Here is a 19919-nt window from a genome sequence, read left to right on the forward strand (position 1 = left end):
TTCAGTCGTTAAAATGTATCAATAAATAATGCGTGATTTCAGCGATAGAAAAATAGCAATCGTGTTACTATAAAAGCAAATATACCGATAACTAAAATCATATTGTTTAAACGGAAAATCTTTATTTTCAATTGAACGTTTATAAAGTTGTTCGGGTCTTGGTGAAGAACTCGTTTTACTTGAATTTATATTTAAATATCAAATTAAATTCAATTAAATTTTCAGGAGCGAATGGTTTTCCTTCTCTATTTTGCATTCTTATTCGTTCTCCGTTGAAATTCGCTCAGAGTAAAATGTCATTTCACTTTATTTTTAACATTTTTCATGCGAAAAATACATAATATCGTATGCATATTAAATACTACCATCTACGTGTACATGCAGAAAACCTTTTGTAGCTTTTCTCTTTAGAGTAGCTTTTTAAAGTGCGTTTTGGTGAAGCGAAAAACTTCGAGTACAAGTTTTTGAATCCAATTGATTGTTTGCATTTAAGTAAAATCTCTTTTGTTTTTATTGAACCAATCGTACGACTTCAGCGCGAAGGGTAGGTCGTCATTTGTGCGCATGCTCGGACACTTCACAAGCAGTCAAGGGAAAGTCGGAATGTTGGAAATACGATTTTGTTTGCAATATGGATTCGTTTTACGTTTTTTGTGGGTTACTAAATCAAAAATAACTTATTGAAATTTGTTGCTGTTATTAATATCTTTTCGTTATTGCATTCTTATTCTTATCTTTATTTTTATAGTGAGAAATAATAGAAATAAAGCTAAAAAAAATAGTTTACCAAAAGTTTACTAGCAGCATAAATTTGTTGGCTCTTTAGGGCCATTTTAACGACATTATCTTCAAGTCAGTGGTATTTTATAAACTGTTCTTCAAAAATTTATCAACAAGAATTTTATACAAAACTTTAACTATTAAACTTTTTAACTATGGCCAGCACAGAAACAGATGGGTATAAATCAAGGTTCAGACGTGAACCGGCAGCAGCAACAACAAGGGAGCCAAGGACTGTTGCAACAACTGCTGGAAGAAGGCGAATGTTTGAAGATGGAGCCAGTGAAACTAGTAATACTACTGTAAGTAGCACTGTTACAGCCAGAAGTACTGCTTCAAGCAGTGTAGCATCAAGCAGAGTTGGAAGTCGTTTTTCTAGTCAGAACACTGCAGCATTATCTCCAAGTAAACAAGATGATGAAACAATTATAAACGAAAGAATCAGTAAAATTCCTGTAAAAGATGAAGAAGACGATAAAGGAGATGATGAAGAGCAAGAAGAAGATACTTCAACAAAACCAATGAAAAAAGACAGGGGAGGTGCTAGCATAAGTTCAACAAATAAACGCCGAGCAAAAAAAAATATAAGAGAGAAAAGAAAATCTACTGGTGTTGTTATAATGCCAGGACAACCGGTAATTTTTTAAAATTTATTGTAGAATAGCTGTGTTCGTCTAGATCCTTTTTTAAAAAGATCGACTACTGGCGTTTACAACTCTGCCCTTTTACTAATTCTCTCTGAGTTCTTTTTTTTAGTTATATGTAGATAAATAGTTTTATGTAGCTTATTTTAACAGAAAGTAATAATAATCATTTTATTCAATTATCATTCAATTGTCAAATTTCAAATATTTTATATTTGAAATTTGACAATTTGGTCTGTTCTTTAAGATAATTTCAATTAGTAAAGGGTCTCATGGACCTGCTCATAATTATTAATTCTTATTAGCAATTAGTTTCTGGATTCATCTCTTTAAACACTAAATCTGTAACAGATGTTACACAAAGCAGTTAAAAGAAATGGTTTTCTAAAAAAAATTTATTTTAAGTTTTTATCATGATTGTATTATAAAAAAAATTCTTATCAAACTAAAATCGCTCATTTTGGTAAAAATTATGTTTTCTAAATTTTAGTATCAAAGTTTTTGTGAGTGAAAATGTAAGTCAGCTATTGTAACATTTTGTTCTGTTGTAAAAACCTTAATTCTTGCTATAAAGTACACCCTCTCTTCTCAGAGTAAATTTTTTTACTCTAAGAAAAGAGGGTGTACTTTATAGCAAGAATTAATGCAACTAATTTTTGTTACATTTAAATTTTTAAAATATTTTAAGTGTTAGCAAACACTCATTGAAGGTTTGTAGCATGGAAATTTAAGACCATCATCCAATAGTATTTATGCTGCATATTAACTCTCCCATCTTTCCTTTCAACTCTTCTCATGAAATTTATTGAGGTGGAAATAAAACTAGTTACAAAGAAGTCATTTATAGAAGCTATTGTATATATGCACACTTTTCACAACATTTAAATTTTAAGAAACTAAATTTATTGAAGATAAAGCTGGTATTTTTTACAGTATATGAATATAATTAATTATTTTTCATCTTAAAATAATTGGATTTCTGATATTTAGATCTACTTTTGGTCAAGCATATAATTAGCAGTGTTTGAACCAATAATGACTAAATATTTCAAAATTACATGGTATTTGCTGTTGTATCAGTTATTTCTTGGACTTATAAAATTATAAATACAAAGATGTTTATATTAAGAATGCAATTTCAAATCTTATAGTACACATTTAAATGTATAATTTATATATTCTTTAGAATGAATTTCATAATCTCTCTCTTACAAGTTTTTGAAATTTGAAAAGTAAAATTGCTGGTTTATACAGAATGTTATGAAGCATGAAGGAGATTATATAAAAATCAAATTTATTTAATCAAACTCACATAGAGCTGTTCAAGTCTAAGGATTTACCTTTCTTTAGTTTAAATATTTTTTCTGCACTATTTTTTCATTTTTTATTATAATGCTTAAAACTGGTTTATTTGTGAAGTTTTTTAAAAAACATTTCTTTAAAAAAAAAAAGAAACTAATACTAATTACATTTTTGTGTCTGAAATAAAAATACTCATTTTATATCATTTTATTTTAATTATAGTATCAGTTGTTAAGTCAATTTATTTCATTTTTCTAGTTGTTTTTTTTTTCTAATTTATTTCTAGAAGACAATTTATAAATCTTAAATAGCAGAGTTTCAAATTGTTTATATTTCATTGTTTAATGGTTTAATAATTAAAATTTACAATTTAAACAAAGAAATTTTGTTTTTATAGAATGTTGCAAGAGATGAGGAAGAGCGTATAGTGATGGAGAATACAGCCAAAAATATGCATGATAGTACTGTCTCTGTAAGCATTTCTATAATAGTTCTGTTTTAGAAGGTTGTATGAAGAAATAGCTATTAGAAAAAAATTCATTAGTGGTTTTTGCTAACCTAATTGTAAGAGATGAGTCAGGATGTAAATAAATTTGTGCAAAAAATATTTTATTTTGTATTTTAGAGTGTTGATGGCGGAAGGTATGTTTTTTAATTTTAGGATTTTACTCTTGGGTTTTAACATAAAAAAATCATGTTATTTTTTTTTAAAAAAAAAAAAAGAGCGTTAGTAAAAATGTTGATAAAATTTTTACAATTGATACATTAGCTCTGGGGATGATAGAGAAGAGCTTCTCAAACAAATTGAAAAGTATGAACAGGTTGTAGAAGAATGGAAAGATGCCTTATCTCAAGCAAAAAGAGTAAGTAAATTAATAAAATCTTTCTCTTTAATATTAGGGAAGAAGTTCCGATAGTTGGCTAATCTATTATCATAGTTAATGTTTAGTCTACATACAGAAACTGGCAAAAACAATTTTACCTGTAGGTAGACTTCTAAGTAGTAGCTGATTAATGTTTGTATAATTCCAGAGATTATACAGTTTGCTGTGTTTCATAATGCTTTAATTCTTAAGTGTTTTAAAGGAAAGTGCCTTATTCACTTTAACTATTAAGCTAAAAAGGTACTTAATTGTGTGTGTTTTGTTGTGAAAGCATTCTGGTTGTCTATTAAGATAACTATATTTTTTTAAATAGGAAATTGAGTCGCTTAGAAATGATAACACCCGTTTGAAAGATGAAAATAGTGCATTGCTTCGTGTGGTAGGTTCTTTATCGCATGGAGGGCGTAAATAGGAAATCATTAGGGGATATATCGATTATAATAAACTAAATGGATGGTGGGCCAAGATAGGAAAAACTTTTTCTATGTAACAAAAAGCTTTCTTTTTGTTGTGTTTATTTAATACCGCACCTGTAGACAAGCACATGCTTGAAAAACATCCACAGAATATCCATTTTTACGTGCCTTGTCACCTGACAGACAATCAACGTTAACAGGCTGTTCAGGTTTTATACTGCAGGGAATTTGTATGTAGTTTTTATTAACTTATATTTTTCTAATTTGTAATTGCCTAAATTTGGTATTAACATAGTAAGAACAATCTTTTTTAATTTGTGTTGGCTTCGGTTTTAAAACTGTTTCAACATTAGATGCTTAAATCTTTATTATTTTTAATGGATTGCTTCGTGTTTTATATTTCACGTTGAGATTAGGTTGTTTTTATTTCAATTTGATTCACTGACCCTGAAACGTTTAAGTTTTTGTTGATTTTTACTACTTTCAAATCTCAGAGTGTTTTTCAGTTGTTTTTTTTTTTGTTTTTTTTTTTTTTGTTGTTTTTCAGTTGTTTTTTTTTGTCAGAGAAGGAGAGTAACTACCACTAATAATATCAATCAATATAATAGGAATTAATGGCGTTTTTTAGTACATTTTTTATCGAATATGTAAAATTTTGCCTTTATACTTCCTTCTAAAATGATTTGAAATCATGATGCATATTTTGTAAACACAATTTTATTAGTATTTTGCACTTAAAATTCCTTGCATGTATTAATAAAGCTGGTGAGTTCAAACGTAATATTTGCTTTTTCGTTCCGTCTCATTTGTAATATGAAAAAGATTTTCTTGAAATGCAGAACTAAAAAATAAGTGCTATAGTTAGTCATTGTTTAAATTTCTTTAATTTTTAAGTGTTCTTAAAAAAAATCACTCTTAATCAACTGAGACAGCCAATCAAATTTAATGAGCACAGTAAAAATAAAGAATTTCAAATTTAACGAGTACCATAAAAAGAATTCCAGTTCAGCGGGTCAATCAGCCAGGCAAAACACGAGTTTTTAAAGTTAAGGCATCTCGTTGCTTTTTTTACTTATTCAAAATTTAAGTAAGCATTGAACTTTTAAAACGGATTTTTTTTCAATTTTTTTCACAACGGGTACGATAATTATGAGTATTATAAAAATATGTATGTACGAGAGCGTAGTTTCAAAGTAAATGACTTGGTGTGCCTTTTCACACTCGAAGTCAGCTAAAACTTGCTACTTCTCGATTAAACGGGAATTAAACATTAAGTCTTAAATAAACTTCCAGTTAAACGAGTTGAAGACCGATCCATACAAATATCATGTCATGCTATGACTCCCGGCTGGAATGTTAAAAACGCTCACAGTAAGAAAAAACTGTCCGCGCTTAAATCTAATCTTGGGTTCATACGAATTCTGAATTATTTGTATATATCCTAATAAAATATCAGCGTGCATCACGTATTTTTTCTTGATCTTTAATTATGCTCATAAGAATTTTGTATTTTAATAAACTAAATATCGACGTGCATGGTGCATCTTTGCTTGATCTTAAACTATGATCATTAAAATTTTGCACTGTAGCAAATTAACACAAATATATTTTGCGCACTAAAACTTAATCCCCATGCCATAAATGATACTTTTACAGAGCTTTTACACTCAGAGGACAAACTTTTTGTTTGGGTTTTAACAATATCGGTGCATCAGACAACTATTTGACAATCATAAAATATGTCGACTTATTCTAGTTTAACCTGTAGACATAATATATTCGGATGTTCTGTGAGCTTTAGTTATTGATTTATGAAGCGCATATAAAGGAGTTGTAAAAAACAGCCAACTAATTTATTACAAATGCAATAATAAAAGCTAGTTACCCTAGACAAAAAACTATCTGTTCGGATTCAAACAAAACTTGATTTATTTGTTTTATTATTATAAGAAACCTTTTTTCTCAGACAGTATTATTTATAGATTTATTTACATTTATTTATTATTTACAGATTTGTTATATTAAACAACGTTAGTTAATTCTGACCTGCTGACAAACATTTTTTAGTCAAAACAAGTATTTACAAGATTTGCATGTTTATGTTATTTGAGTTTCATTCACTGTAAGGTATGATATTCCCCTTAATCAGAGGGAAATTTGTTATCGATCCGTTAGTCAAATCAACGCAGCTTCTTATCAGTTACTAAATTTGTCATTTTGCCGTCTATAAATTTACTCTTAAGGGCGAACAGAAAATTTTTTTAACTTGCGTGAAGTAATAATTAAGCTACGCAAGTCTTAAGGTGTTTTCTTGTGCGTTCCATAGAAAATTTCCTAAATGCGGAAAACTCCCTTTACTTGGTTTGCGTTTTGTTACCTTATTTTATTTATGCAACATTATACATTTTAAACAAAACACTTATTTACTTTAACACATTTTTACATTTGATTTCGATTTTTGTATTTCGAATTTTTGATTACTAAAAACATATTGGTTTTTTTTGTAACCGGACAATAGGACTAAATCAGTTTTTTGTAACCGGACAAAAGGCCTAAATCAGTTTTTTGTAACCGGACAATAGGACTAAATCTAATTGAAGTTACAGTTTTTGAGAAGTTCTTTGTTATAAAGTGAAGCGAAGTTTTTGTGGAGTATCTGTTATAAAGTTAAGTGAAATTGTGTCAGGGTGATGCGGTTCTTCACGAGTTATTAAAATCAAACTGCATTTTTGGTTTCTTTTTTTTTTTGTGTGAGATTTCTGCAATGGTATTTGTGAGAACCAGCCAAGTTGGGATATGGGACAAGCTTTGAAAATTGACTAACTGCGATCCTAGGTAGCCTTATGTAGAAAGGTATAAACAAGTAGTGAAAAAAACAAAAACATTGTGAAGAAGTAGCGTTGCAATAATAAGAATGAATTACAGGGGATAATAATCTTATAACACATTAACGATTTTTAAAAATTACACATCTTTTTAATATTTCGTTTTTTTTTAAAGGACTCATTATTCTATAATACTTAAGTCTTTTTATCGCATTCTTTTTTTTTTTTTTTAACTTGTTGTATATTGTTTTTATCAGTCTATAAATTAGAAGGAGGATATTTTGTGAAAGACACAACAGATTATTATAATGCTTAGTGGTCTGTTACACAAGACTTGGTCTCATGGGAATGTATTCCAGCAGCTACAGCTAAATTATGCCAACTTTTTCTTTTTATTTCCAATGATAAATATAGTCTAAGTTTACCGGACTTTTTTTTTCCTTTAAACATTTGTGGACAAGTATTTCGCAGATTATTTTTAAATATATCTCTTTCATTTAAAATTACAAAAAGTTACTAACCAAAAGTTAATATGCACAAAAAAATCATAATTATGTGCGTGATTAATTATTATAATTATGTGCATGATAAATTATAATTAAACCAAAAAAGAAGGAGTGAACCCTAAGTAAATAGCTATTTCTTTATTTGAAATTACCCTCTCCCCTTATTCTTTTTTTTGCATCACTTTATTTTGGACTTTGAGTTTGTAACGTTTATCCCAAAAACTAATTTAATGTTAAGTAATACCTGAATTTTTAATCAATTTTTTTTGAGCATTCCATTTTTCCTGTTTTAAGAGCAAATGTAGTTCCGACCGCACTGTTGGTACTTCTTAAGTGTCGTTTAGCCCCTGTTATAACTCCGTAAATTTTTCGTCGGAACAGACTTTTACCCTCTAACATTCTTGCCATCTAATTTTTCTCTGTAATATTATTAATCTGCTTAATCAGCCTGTAAATTATTAAATTCATTTTGTTGCACGATTAATATGCTTACAGTGACTAATTAATCTTTTAAAAGCAAAGAAGTATACTTTAATGACGCTCGCTAAAACAGCAACTTATATTAGTCTGGTCTGGGATTTACTTAAATAAATCTAGATTTTCTTTTTTTATATTCCTGCACTCTTCGTAGAGCTTCGTTGTTATGCAGCATTTTTGATGGAAAGATATTAGAGTTTTAAGAATTTTGTATTATTATTGAATCTTTATTGATAAAAAGAGACTAAAATGAGAAAAACGTCTTGCTCTTCAGTCCAAATATCTTTTGGTATAAATACTTTCTTAAGTTCGTTCTAAGAAGTAACTTTCTAAACCTCTGCGTTGATGAAAACAATAAGGTAATGTTATTTTATTCTCAGCTTTAAACCAATCAGGGAATAGTATTCGGCCGGACCCTTTCTCTCTAGAATCTTACTATTAAAGAAGTTAACAGCCGCCATGATGTGAAAGTTTCTTATGAGGAAATATTATATGGAGCTGTTTATGATATTCAGAAGTAATTACTCTTTTATTCGTTCGTAGAACATGGTTGAGAAAATGTCAGGCGATCTTGGTCAAAATTCACGCGCCTCTAAAGCTCTTTCGGATCGAGTAAAATCTATTTCAAACTATAATAAAAGTGAGACAGCTAAGGAAAAAAATGTCCGTCTTCCAGAGCAATTTAAGATCAAATTTGATAAAGGAGTTTTATTCCTATCTGCTGTTTCATCTGGTGATTTGGAAGAGACTGAAAGCTTGCTTAATGAAGGAGTTGATATTGATTTTACTAATGTAGATGGCCTTGCAGCATTGCATCAGGTAAGAGAACTAAGTTTCAGCTGATATTGTTACCAAACACTTACACTCTATTAATAACCAATAAAAAAAAATTTTTAACCTATGGACATCTTACAGGTACCAATTTCATATTAAACCATGAGTTTGTCTCAAATTGTCTTATCTTTTTGTGTCAGCTAAATATCTGTACTTAAACCTCAGTTGATTGGTTACTCCTATAATTGACAACAATCAGGATAAAAAAATGATTTTAAAAAATACCTCAACATATCAAGAATTATTTTTTCAAAGTTGTTGATATTTTTTTAAACGAAGTTTAAACCCAAACACTATTTATAAGAGATTAAAATAGGCTAAGTATTTTCCAAAAGTTTAGGGTATATTGTGTTGTGGTGTAAAATAGAAGTAGTACCAGTTAAGGTATTTTAAGCAAAAAATACTTCTATATGATTTATGGCTATTATATTTCACTCCTATACTACAAAAGTTTTAGGTGCAAACAATGACCTGGTATACAGAAGCTAAGCTAACTATTGTTCTTCATAGAATAAGAACCCTAGTAATGTTTTACGTATTAGCTATTATTTCTTCTTATAATGGATTTGTATTCACAGTCTTTAATTTAACTAGCTGTACCAGTCTTAAATATGACAGTTGAATTTGTTTTAAAAACCAAATAACAAACCCATTTGTAGTAAGAAATATTTACTAAATACATTTATTACTGGTGAAACTACAATTGAACATCTTTTAAGGGTTGGAGTATGTTTCTATAAAAAAAGAATTTTCTACATAAAAATGTTTGAAACAAAAAAATATATATTCTAAGAATAACAAATTAATTTAAATTGACTTGCTATCAGCATAAGATTTAAAGAAAGAAAAAAAAGATTTAACACCATATTTATATAAATGGTGTATATGTTCATTTGTATCACTAATTTATAAATATTCAAATGAATGTTGTTGTGTTAGAATATATTTATTTATATGAACATATATTAAAATATAATAAAGTATTAACTTTTCATACAGAGATTCGAAATTTACAGAAAGTTTTATTCAGGAATTTAAGAATTAGCATATTGAAATTATAAAAATTGTACCACTATTAAAATATAAAAATTAAAATAAAATAGAATTAAACTTGTATTTCAGAGGTAATTATGCCAATTAACAAGCTTTTTTAAATTTTTTTAGCATATTAACAGTACCTATTATTTACATATCATTACATATTATATAACACCAAGTAGATGAAGTGTTTTGTTATGTTATTTTTATTTGCAAAATGAGGTTTTTGAAAAACATCTGTTCAGAGGTATTTTATCATTTCAAAAAAAAAATCTGAATCAAATTACTTTAAGTTCTCTGAGGTTGTTGTTATGTACTATTCAATGCTGAATTATGTTTTTCTATGTTGTAAACAGTTCCATTAGCTAGGCTGAGATTGCTCTTGAATCTTGCAAATTTTTAAAAAATATAGCTTGCTACTTTATCTGACCTGCATATTTTTGCTTTATAAATAAAACCTCTGTAATGCCAAAGTTGTCAAAATTTTATTACAGTGAAGCATCATGCTCAAGTAACTCAAAAGCACCTTATTTATATTAAAGTTGGAGTTTATGAAATATTTAGAAAGCAAAACTTATTTATCCAAGTTCTCACTAGACTCTTATAACTAAATGTGATATTTTTTGAGCAATATTTATTTACTAATATTGTTTGATATATTTATTACTGTTTATACTATATATTATACTTATTATTATATAAATACGATTGTTGCAAATATTTTGTTACTTGATGTAGTAAAAAGAAAACAAGTTAAATAAACTGTTCATCATTTTTTGTATATTAAATAAAAAATCTTAGATTAATTTAGAAACTAATGACAAATATTTAATTAAATTTAAATTCAGGCTTGTATTGATGAGAACGAAGAAATGGTTAGTCTGCTGGTGGAGCGAGGTGCTAATATAGAAGCACGTGACAATGAGGGCTGGACACCACTTCATGCAGCAGCAAGTGCAGGAAATGTTGATATTGCAAAGTATGTTTTATAATGGAATATTTTTTTAGTTTTGTGTTATGAAAACAATCAATTAAAATAAATGTTTTGGTATCAAAATTTTATTATCATTCATCAGATAGATTTGTTGACATTGACTTGTTACAAGTTATTTGCTTTGATTTTATAAAGAAATTTGTATACATTTTTGTAAGAATCTCTTTACCAGCATCTGTTACATATCCTGAGCAAAGTAATGTTTTCAAGCTAATCAGTGCTGAATGCCATAAATAATTGCTTTAATAATTTGAAGCATTTAGTATTTTTAAATGAACAATGTTGATTTTTTAATGAACTAAAAAGATTTTGTTCATTTAAAAATATTAAAAAGTAGTTAGGTTGTGTCACTATTATTGGTGTTAACTTAGTTTTTAATTTAGAATACTAATTGAAAATGGTGCAGATCTTGCAGCTGTAAATAATGAGGGGGAAGTTCCACTTGATCTTGCAGATGAACAAGAGATGGTGGATTTCTTAACCGAGGAAATTGAAGGTCAAGGTTGGTAAAACATTTGAAGAAAAATTAAAATTTGCAAAGAGGATGCAAAAATCAGTGTTAATAAGACGAGAAGGAAAATTTTTAATAGTAAATCTAAAGAATTTCTCCCCATTATCTTTGCAGCATCCTTTTTTTTGCAGCAGCAGCAGCATCCATTTTTCATGCATGATTACTAAAATTGGAATTTGTTTTATTGTTTCCATATTTAATATAACATTTAGCTATTTTAATGCATATACATTTATTTAATCATATAGTTGAATTATTAGAAAATTATTAGAAATTATTTAATCAGAAAATCAGGTCAAAACTATGACAATTTTTTGATAATTCTTTGTAATAAAGCAAAACAAACAACAAAACAAAAGCTATTAGATCATTATAAAAAAATCTCAAAATGTTCAAGGTGCCAATCAACATTTAATCAACACTTTTTTCATTTTTTATATCTTAATTTTTCAGCAATGTTTACTGAAAACATAGTAAACCTAAAAGTTCTTTGAAAGTTTTAGAATATTTAAGAATTGTTTGTATTTGTTAAGACATTATATGTGTATTTAAATTTGTTTTTAAAAAATTGTTCAAGGAGATTTACTAAAGTAAAAACTCTCTATATTGAATAAAACTTTGAATTTGAGCATGAAAGTAATTTTTTTTTTTTTTTACTATGTGTCTGTGTGTAATCTTTTATTAAGTTTTTTAAAAATTTCTGCTTTTCTTTGTATAGTTTTTCAATGTTTAACATATAAGGAAACAAAATTTTAAAATTTTGTTTCCTTTTGTGTTAAATTTTTCCTTTTTGAAACATAATTAGTGTCTTGTGCCACATGTTTCTTCTTTACCTCGAATTTTATCATGAAGGTGATGGAGTTTTTATGTTTCTTAATTTAATAATCGATTCAAAGATTAGGAATAGTAAGATGATTTGTTGAAAAAAAAGTTGTTGTGTAAAAAGTCAAATTTTTTACCCAACAACTTTCTCAAAAAAAAGTGACCAAAAATAAATGATTTTCATAAATGGGCAAATATCATTTGTCTTTAGAGCTTGATGTTGAAGAGGCTCGAAATGAGGAAGAGCGTCTTATGGTTGAAGATGCTACAAGTTGGTTGAATAAGAAGAAGATAGATGAAGTATTAGACTGGCAAGGTAGAGATCGTGTTTTATTTTTCTTTTTTGTGTTCAAAATACTTTTAGACTGATTCTTTTTAAAGATACACTTTATTTCACAATAAATACAATTGAGTTTTATATTTTTCTATAGAAGCAACAGCGTTGCATGTAGCTGCATCAAAGGGATACACTAAAGTTATTAAGTAAACAATTTTTCTTCATTTTTATTGGCAAATTTCTGATCTATTCTGAAATTTTTTATAATTATTGTGATAAATTATTATTGTTAAGGTGTTAGAGTTAATGACTATTTTATAAGTAGCTTGAGTTAAGTATCTTTTCTGTATTTTTCTTAACAGCATAATTTTCTATGAATGAATTTTAGCATTATTTTGAAGATACCTGGAGCAGATGTGAATGTTAAAGATTGTGATGGCTGGACACCCTTACATGCTGCAGTACATTGGGGGTCTAAGTCAGCTTGTGAAGTTCTTACTGATTTTGGAGCAGACTTTGAAATTATGAATAATAATGTTAGTTATGTACACTGTTTATTACACTATTTTAACCTTGCTAAGTAGATTGCTTATTTTTGGTGTATTGTTTATTTATTTTTATTTGTGTTTGTTTAGGGTCAAACCCCATGTGACTTGGCTGACAAAGAGTTTCAAAAAACGGCAGAAGCTTGTAAAAAAAGATCAATTGATGCTGGTCTTGCAAAGGTACTTCATGGTTTTTTATTTATTGATATATAGTTTAGCAACTTTTATTAATTTTGAAGAAGTTAGATTCTCTTTATTCTCCTTGAAGATTTAAGTAGATAGAGTTTAGATTTAAGGTAGTTTTTTCTTTTTCTTCAAATTTCTAAAATAATTATTTTAATAAAAAATTGAAGAATTTATAAAGATAATAAATTTTTTTGAAAAAAATATTTTAAAATACCAAAAACTGCCATAGTGAATTTAATAAACTACATATTGATAACAAAATCTAAGTTTATTTGAAATTTTAAAAACAGGTTGATTTGGTTAATGTAGAGGCATTTTGATGCAATCACATTTTGTTATTGTTGCCTTAATTAATTTTTTAGTATCTATTAAAAGCTAATGAAATATAATTTTAGCTTGTTGCTTATAATTGCAGTTCCAAATTAATTTTAAAATAGATGGAGAGTGATTTTGTCTTAAATTAGTAGTATTAGTCTTTATTATTAAATATACAACCTAGAGACAGTTAATGTTGTGTTAGAGAGTTTTTTTAAAATAAAATACTTTAATAAGCAATTAGTTTGCATTTAAATGTAATTTAAAGAGGAAAAAAAAAACAGTTGTTTTATAAGAAAGCCAAAGAAAATTCAAATAACTTAGGATTTAAGTGGGTAAGGTAACTATAATAAACTATCAAAATATTAATAGGCAAGACATATTTGCATACTCTGTTTAATATTTCATTCAAATTTATCTTCTTAATTTGATTCTAATTTAAAAAAAGAATTTTAAAATTTTTTTATCGCTTTTCTTTAAAAACCTGTGTTTTAGTAATAAAATTTTCTGTATATATAGCTGTACACCCATCGTTTAACTTTTCAGATACCTTTAGCCTATAATACTTTGTTTTTTATTTTTTGTTTTAAATCTAAATCTATTAAAACAAAGGTATGAAAGGGTGTGAAGTTTTTGAATGATCATACTTATGTTTGTATTATCAATCTGAAAGCTATTTATCTGACAATAAACCAGCTTCCAAGTCACATGGAGTAAAACAACTTTCACAGTGCTCTTTATTTTTTATGTGCAAGAAAAAGAAAAATGTTCAGCTTCAATAGTTTTTAACTGTAAAAGTTTCAGTAAAGTTCTTTCAACATTTTTTTGTTTGACTAAAGTACTTTTATAACTTGTTTCTAAGATTAGGAGATTCATTATCATAATATTAGGTTATTTATGTAACATGTGGTCTTCAACTGTTATTAACTGGACAAAAGTCGTGTCAAATGCCTTTTCTGCAATAATTGTGGGACAAAACTGTGTAGGATGTGTAACATTTTAATGAACCAAAAACACATTTTACAAAAAGTGTTTTTTTTTTATTATTTTATGTATCTGCTATGAAGGTTTTTTTAATGTACTTTTTTTCCTTCTCATTTTTTTTTTTTTTTTTAGAAATCTAAAGGCACAAGGTATAAATTTTTGTGTAATTTATTTTCATGTCTTTTAAATTTTTATAGTTTTCAAATTATTTCAGAAAGCTTAACATGATCTCTTTTCAGTTATTCGTTTTCAATTGAAAAAGAAATGTATGCCATTGAACTGTTAAAGAAAGAAGCACCACGTCCTGCAATTAAAGGGGGGCGTAAGCAGCAGCAGAGTATAGAAACTAATAATAATAGTAGTTCAAATTTAGTTAATGACATTAAGAAAACAAAGGAACTAAAAAATTTTGAATCAGAAAATTCAGACCCTGTGTTAAACACTGGAAATGCACCAGCAAAGCTTCCAAGATCTACATCGATTGCAGTTGAAAGTGAATCAAGTAAGACTGATAGTTCTGTTTCAAGCTATTCATCACGTAACAGAGTACGAGAAGATTCAACACGTAGTTCTTCCTGGAGAACTGAGAAGACAGATATCCCTGCAGAAACCCCATCTCGTTCCTTAAAAACTGAAAAAGTCGACACTAATGAGACATCTAATCGACCATCATCTTTGAAAACAGAGAAAAATGAAAATGATTCTGCTGCTAGTCGCATTTCTTCATGGAGGGAAAAAAGAGCAACTGAAAATAACATTGATGTTAAGTCAACTACTGAAAACAATACAGATAAAAAATCAACTCCGTTGTCACGCTATCAAAGGGATGAAGTTCCATCTAGAATTCGCACAAATGAAAAAGTGAGTTATGCTTTTAGTATAATACATTTTTAAAATTATTATTAAAAGTGAATTAAAATTTTTGCTTTCATAATTTGGTTTTATTAATGATTATTATTTGTTACAATATTTTAGTTTTTAATTAGGTCTATTTGCTAAATTATGAAAAAGTAAGGGTATTTGTTTTAATGCTGTTGCTATGCAACCATTGCGTATCATTAAAAATGTTTTATGGAAGTTAGATGAGTGAACGGCGAGTAGTTACGTCATCCGTTTTACTTATTGACGAGTAATTTGGTTAGATGTTAATAAATAAAGAGGGCCGTATATTAAATAGCTATGATGCTTTGCATAAGGTTTATCTACGCTTTAGAAATCCAATAAAACTTCAGTTTTATGATACTGTTTGCTTTCTATCTGTTTATTTGAGCATATTTTCCCACTAACTAAATAAATATTTAAGGAATGTGGAATCAATTATATTGACACTTATATGCGGTATAGAATTGGAATCGTTTTGCTTTTTAAGTCGTAAAAACAAATTTTAGCGTTTCTCTATTTAATTTTCGTTTTGTTTTAGTGGGTTGTTTTGTTTTTTTTATTTTGTTATGTTTTGTTTTCTTATTATTATTATTATTATTTTTTTTTTTTAAAAAAAAAAAAGGTTTTAATGTAATTATATGCTATCGAAAAAATCACAAAATTTTATTCAAGTGATAAACAGTAAAATGATTAATTTAGTTTTCGAATAAATGCAAATCTTGTCGCATTTGTGTACTCTTAAAGAAACAGTGAAAGATTGTTTTCATTTGCTTTAATGTTTGTGTTAGCAGCTTTTATATTGTCGATAATTGACACTCTTGTTTTGTAAGAATATCACTGTTTCCTCTTTTCACAGTGAATTCAACATGAAGAGTTTTATAGTTTTCGTGGAGTATTATTTCTAAAGTTCTTGTTGCGCTCAGATTTTTTGTATTGATCATTCGCAAAACTCTCATCTCATTGAGTACATTTGGCGATATTTATTTGTGAATTTTATGAAGCAAATGTGATAGCGTGTTTCTACGACCTTTTTGAAAAAAAGGGAAAAAATTGTTTGCAGAAATTTTGAATATGCATCTTTAATTAAAAATTTCGCCCATGTTTACTTTTTGCTGTTGTTGAATTATAAGTATGTCATACACATCATCATACTCATCTATACAAGATCGTATCAAGAACCTTCGTAAAAGTAATAATGGAGTAATGGTACAGACGTCTGTGAAAAAAAATAACTCGTCTCAGGTATCTGTGAAAATAAATTTTATTTTAACTTTTTAACTGTATGATTTAAATTTTTTTTAAATTGTTGCTGTTTCAGATGGAATTCATATGCAATATTTTAATTTTAACCCTATTCAGGATGATAATTGACTATTAATTTATTCTGGTCTGCAATTTAATACTCTGATCTTAAAGTAATGCAACTACATTTAATACTCTGATCTTAAAGTAATGCAACGAGTTCTCCTGCGGTGTGTTTTTTAAACTATTTGTGGGTGTGTTTTTTATCCAAATATTGTTGATCAGCAATTGAAGTAAAATCTTTACGATGGAGTGTAAATAAAGGATTTTCTTTTTTTATATCGAAAGGATTGACGCTTCTATTGACAGTCAACATATTTATTTTTGAAAGTAATGAGAACTTACGTTGAGTTTTCAAGCCGTTCAATTGTGCGTTTCAATTGAGAAAATTTTATTGTCTGTCAAATAATCGTTCTTTTGTTTCAAAGATAATCATCTAAGGCGCGGTATTGTTCATCTTATGTATTTTGATAATGTTCGCTGACTGAAATTACAAGTCTTTGAGAAACAATTTTAACGATTAAAATATGCTTCAGAATAGATATCGTAGAAAGACAACGGTGAGTTAGAGAAAATAAATCTGTTTTTGTGTTTTTATAGTAAATTGTGAGTGATGAAAGAGGGTCGTTATACTTGAGTAAACTGAAATATTTGTTTTTTTAATGTCGATGAACTTTATTTTTGCTTAAATGATGCGCTAAGATGGTTTCTAAATCGTACTTGAAGCGTTTTCAAGCTTTTACGAGAAATATAATCTGATCGTTGGAAGTTGCTTGGACACATTTCACTTGACAATTCAAAGCCGCTAACATAAACAAATAAAGTAATATTATCCGTTGAAATCGAATAATCTATGAGTTTAAATTTTATTCGTTGAAATCGAATAATCTATGAGTTTAAATTTTATTCGTTGAAATCGAATAATTTAATTCTCATCCGTTGAAATCGATGAGTTTAATGTTTTTCTTTTTTGTCCAAAAGTCTGCGACTTTTAAATTTTTAAAATGCGGTAAATTTGAAACTCAGTTTGACGTCTTATAAAATGCATTGTCCCACACAGGAATCACAAGGTATTAATTCATTAATTGCCTCTGACGCTTATGATTCTGCTCGTCAGAACTGGAGAAAAAAGTTGGCTGAACGTGTTGAAGATGCAAACAGCGAATCGAAGTTTAGTAGAAGTGGAGACGGCATTAGTTATAAAATCAAAAATGATTCGTCTATCAAAAATGACTCATCCATCGACGGAAGCAAAGATCGTTTTTCGGACGTTAACAATGAAGATTCGGAGGATGGCACTCTACTTCAGCGTTTGCAATTTCGGAATCCTCGAGAAACCCAACGGGTCGGTACTGCGTACATCTCCAACGAGGTAACAAAATTAAGGGGCCAACATCGCGGAATAATCCGTTTAGAAGTGTTGGCTTCTTTTTACGAAGGAGTTACGCAAAATTTACAGAAAATTATGAAGACAAAAAATAATTCGTACCTAACGCATCTAACATACATATATAAGATGAAACGCAACACGTAACTTATTTACTGAGTCAACGTGTAGACAATCTTATTTACAAGTTAATAAAGACAGCATGTTATACAATTTACAGCGTTTCAAAATCGGAGACGTGTTCAGCGTAACAGACTAATAAAATTTGACTTTTACTGCGTTTATTTATGTTGCATTGTTTTGTTTACTATTTTGTAAATTTTATGTGATATTTTTTTCTATTATTTTTAGGAGGATGAAGAAGAAGTTAAAAAGCCTGAAGACACCGGCGTTCGCAAAACTGCGGTAAAACGTCATTTAAGATTTTTCGATCTCAAAAGGGTTTTGCGACTCTTTTTTGAGTTTAGTATGTTATTATTATTATTATTTTTTAGGGAGTTGCGGAGCGTTTGCGCATGAAAAATCAAGAACTTCTTTCATCAATCGATCGCTCAAGCGATAGGACGACTGAAAGAACTACTGATCGCCCTAGTTACACTGAAAGAAATTCGTATTCTCGTGATCAGAATAGCACTGGTTCGGTTGCGTCAATTACTTCAACTACTAGAGATCGTGGGTTAGATAAAACTAATAAAATATCCTCTAGCGTAAGCGTTCTTTTTTTTCTTTTTCACTTTTCATTCGCATCTTTCCGTGTTGTTCAAACCAATTCAAGATGAACTAAAATTGCTACTCTAAATATTTACAATGTTTTTTTAGAGCGATGCTAGTGATACTAAAGAAATTCAACGGAAATTAGAGCAAACTGAAAAAGAGTTGCAAGAGTACAAAGATAAATACGAGAAGTTGAGGAAAGAAAAAGAAGATCTTGAGAACAAATTGAACCAATACCAAGAAGATTTAGAGGTTTGTTGTGTCAATTTAGGCTGGTAAAAAGATAACTAAAGTTTTTTATTTGAACGAGTTTTAAATTTTCTTTAGAAAATGCAAGAATTGAAGAACGATAATGTACGGCTGAAAGACGAAAACGGAGCACTAATACGGGTGATAAGTAAATTGTCGCGAACTCCTGCATCATCGTCCTGATTTTTAAAATGTAAATTGGACCTTACCTAACTTAACGTATTTTTTTCATCTAAAAAAAATCGTACTTTTAAGTTCGATTGGGCGCCGATATTTCGCAGCCTAGATGACCTTCTATGCACTTGTATTTAGCGCACGTGTTGGTCCTTTTAGCGATCGATGAATGTCCGCCCCTTTCTAAGCCGATCCGTTTGGTAGCAGGTGCAAGAACATTTCATAACAGAACTTTCCGATCGAACTAATTCATAGTAGTGGGTGTTGATCCTTTGTCTATGGACTAACATCTCCAAATTTTGTGCATTATTTTTGTTTTCCTTTTGATAAGACTGTACATATAATCTGAATAATAGCATCAAAGGAGGTTCCGCTCCTTCCCAGGTGTTATACGCTTTATAATCATGAAATATTAGTTATATTTTTCTACGAGCAGTCGTGATTTTGTGTTGTACTCGGTTTTAAATTAGACTTGTTTTAATGCTTTCATATTCGTTGTTTTTTGATTCACGTTAGAAGAGATTTTTTTGAAATTTTTCTGGGTTCATTCTGTAATAACGGCCATTTTTATTTCGTAGTTAAACATTTTTTATTAAATTAGTTTTTTGACAATTTTGTGGCTGAAACGAAAAATCCCTGAAATTTTTTTTTCACCTCATTATTGGAAATGTTAGATTAACAATTTTCCCCCAAGAAACATTTTATGAATTCTCGTCTTTTGTATAATTGTAGGTAAAATATATGTGAAACGTTTTAGGAAAGTTAAATGTGTCCTTACGCCCATTTTGTTTAAGAATGGTGCTATAAAACAAAAATGATGTATTTAAGTGATAAAGTTTCTGAAGTTGAAACTTCAAATTAAATATTTTAA

The 19919-nt window shown here is 28.5% G+C and overlaps 2 protein-coding genes across 6 annotated transcripts; both read left to right on the top strand.

The window, feature by feature from the left end:
* Window positions 1-562: 562 nt before the first annotated feature.
* LOC145182880 (uncharacterized) lies at window positions 563-4807 on the top strand. 2 transcript variants are annotated; one of them, XM_090079472.1, is made up of 6 exons: window positions 563-702; window positions 927-1415; window positions 3124-3198; window positions 3352-3368; window positions 3496-3589; window positions 3924-4807. In XM_090079472.1, exons 2-6 carry the CDS (start codon window positions 936-938, stop codon window positions 4020-4022), a joined length of 765 nt encoding a protein of 254 aa, XP_089935598.1. In that variant the 5' UTR covers window positions 563-702; window positions 927-935; the 3' UTR covers window positions 4023-4807. The 2 variants fall into 2 exon arrangements, with proteins under 2 accessions (XP_089935598.1, XP_089935599.1); XM_090079473.1 differs by having other exon boundaries at window positions 572-702; window positions 935-1415.
* A 3421-nt stretch (window positions 4808-8228) lies between these two features.
* LOC145194624 (uncharacterized) lies at window positions 8229-19645 on the top strand. Of its 4 annotated transcripts, XM_080072301.2 has the most exons (15): window positions 8229-8653; window positions 10555-10685; window positions 11084-11202; window positions 12245-12349; window positions 12465-12516; window positions 12699-12846; window positions 12946-13035; window positions 14473-14489; window positions 14580-15201; window positions 17585-17896; window positions 18263-18316; window positions 18406-18618; window positions 18731-18877; window positions 18953-19067; window positions 19187-19645. In XM_080072301.2, the coding sequence occupies exons 1-14, from the start codon at window positions 8381-8383 to the stop codon at window positions 19055-19057; spliced, it is 2388 nt and encodes a 795-aa protein (XP_079928427.2). In that variant the 5' UTR covers window positions 8229-8380; the 3' UTR covers window positions 19058-19067; window positions 19187-19645. The 4 variants fall into 4 exon arrangements, with proteins under 4 accessions (XP_079928427.2, XP_079928419.2, XP_089933704.1 ...); XM_080072293.2 differs by having other exon boundaries at window positions 18953-19645; XM_090077578.1 differs by lacking the exon at window positions 17585-17896 and having other exon boundaries at window positions 19187-19537.
* The last annotated feature ends 274 nt before the right edge of the window (window positions 19646-19919 follow it).

Source organism: Hydra viridissima, unplaced genomic scaffold (assembly GCF_058129835.1).
Source record: "Hydra viridissima isolate aposymbiotic clone 2 unplaced genomic scaffold, HvirCarnegie_v1 scaffold_2, whole genome shotgun sequence".
Classification (NCBI taxonomy): domain Eukaryota; kingdom Metazoa; phylum Cnidaria; class Hydrozoa; order Anthoathecata; family Hydridae; genus Hydra; species Hydra viridissima.